The sequence below is a fragment of the Mesitornis unicolor genome, unplaced genomic scaffold, assembly GCF_000695765.1.
Source record: "Mesitornis unicolor isolate BGI_N332 unplaced genomic scaffold, ASM69576v1 scaffold35643, whole genome shotgun sequence".
In the NCBI taxonomy this organism is placed as follows: Eukaryota; Metazoa; Chordata; class Aves; order Mesitornithiformes; family Mesitornithidae; genus Mesitornis; species Mesitornis unicolor.
In genome coordinates this window covers 2,245-2,719 of record NW_010177273.1, presented here as the reverse complement: position 1 = coordinate 2,719, position 475 = coordinate 2,245, and the positions used below count along the sequence as shown (strand labels likewise).

Genomic DNA, 475 nt, shown 5'->3' with positions numbered 1-475 from the left:
GATGGGGACCCCAAGAGCCCCGCCCTCTCCAAACACGTGAGTGTGGGGCTGGCACCGCTGTGTGTCCCGTCCCCATCCTGTCCCCCAGTCCCCAGCGATGGGGACAGGGCCTCCGGTGACACCGCGGCTCCGCAGGATTTCCTGGGCCAGGCCTTCTGCACCCTGGGCGAGATCGTGGGCTCGGCCGGCAGCCGCCTGGAGAAGCCCCTGATGTGAGCCCCGTGCCTCAGTTTCCCCAGGGGAGGGGGGTATGGCCGTGTGCTGGGCTGGCTGCCCGGTGTCCCTGTGTCCATCCCCCTGCGCTGGCGAGGTGCCCAGGTCCTTATCGGGGTGACGGGGACAGAGCCCAGACCCCGGTGCTGACAGCGATGGCTCCGCGCTGCCCTGGGCCCCGCTGTCCCTTACCCAGCGCCTGCCTCAGTTTCTCCATGGGGGGGGGGCTGGATTTTTGGGGGGTGTCCCCTCCGTCACCCCT

At 69.9% G+C, this 475-nt stretch overlaps 1 protein-coding gene across 1 annotated transcript in view; it reads left to right on the top strand.

Annotated features, from left to right (window-relative positions):
* The window catches only part of LOC104538726 (copine-8-like), a gene marked incomplete at both ends in the record, with an annotated part of 3,285 nt that overhangs the window by 572 nt on the left and 2,238 nt on the right, over positions 1–475 (top strand). The window contains 2 exons of the mRNA XM_010182028.1: positions 1–36; positions 136–212. The exon at positions 1–36 is cut by the window's left edge and continues 4 nt beyond it. Of these exons, the coding sequence (XP_010180330.1) occupies positions 1–36; positions 136–212 (113 nt within the window). The remainder of the gene's footprint in view (positions 37–135; positions 213–475) is intronic.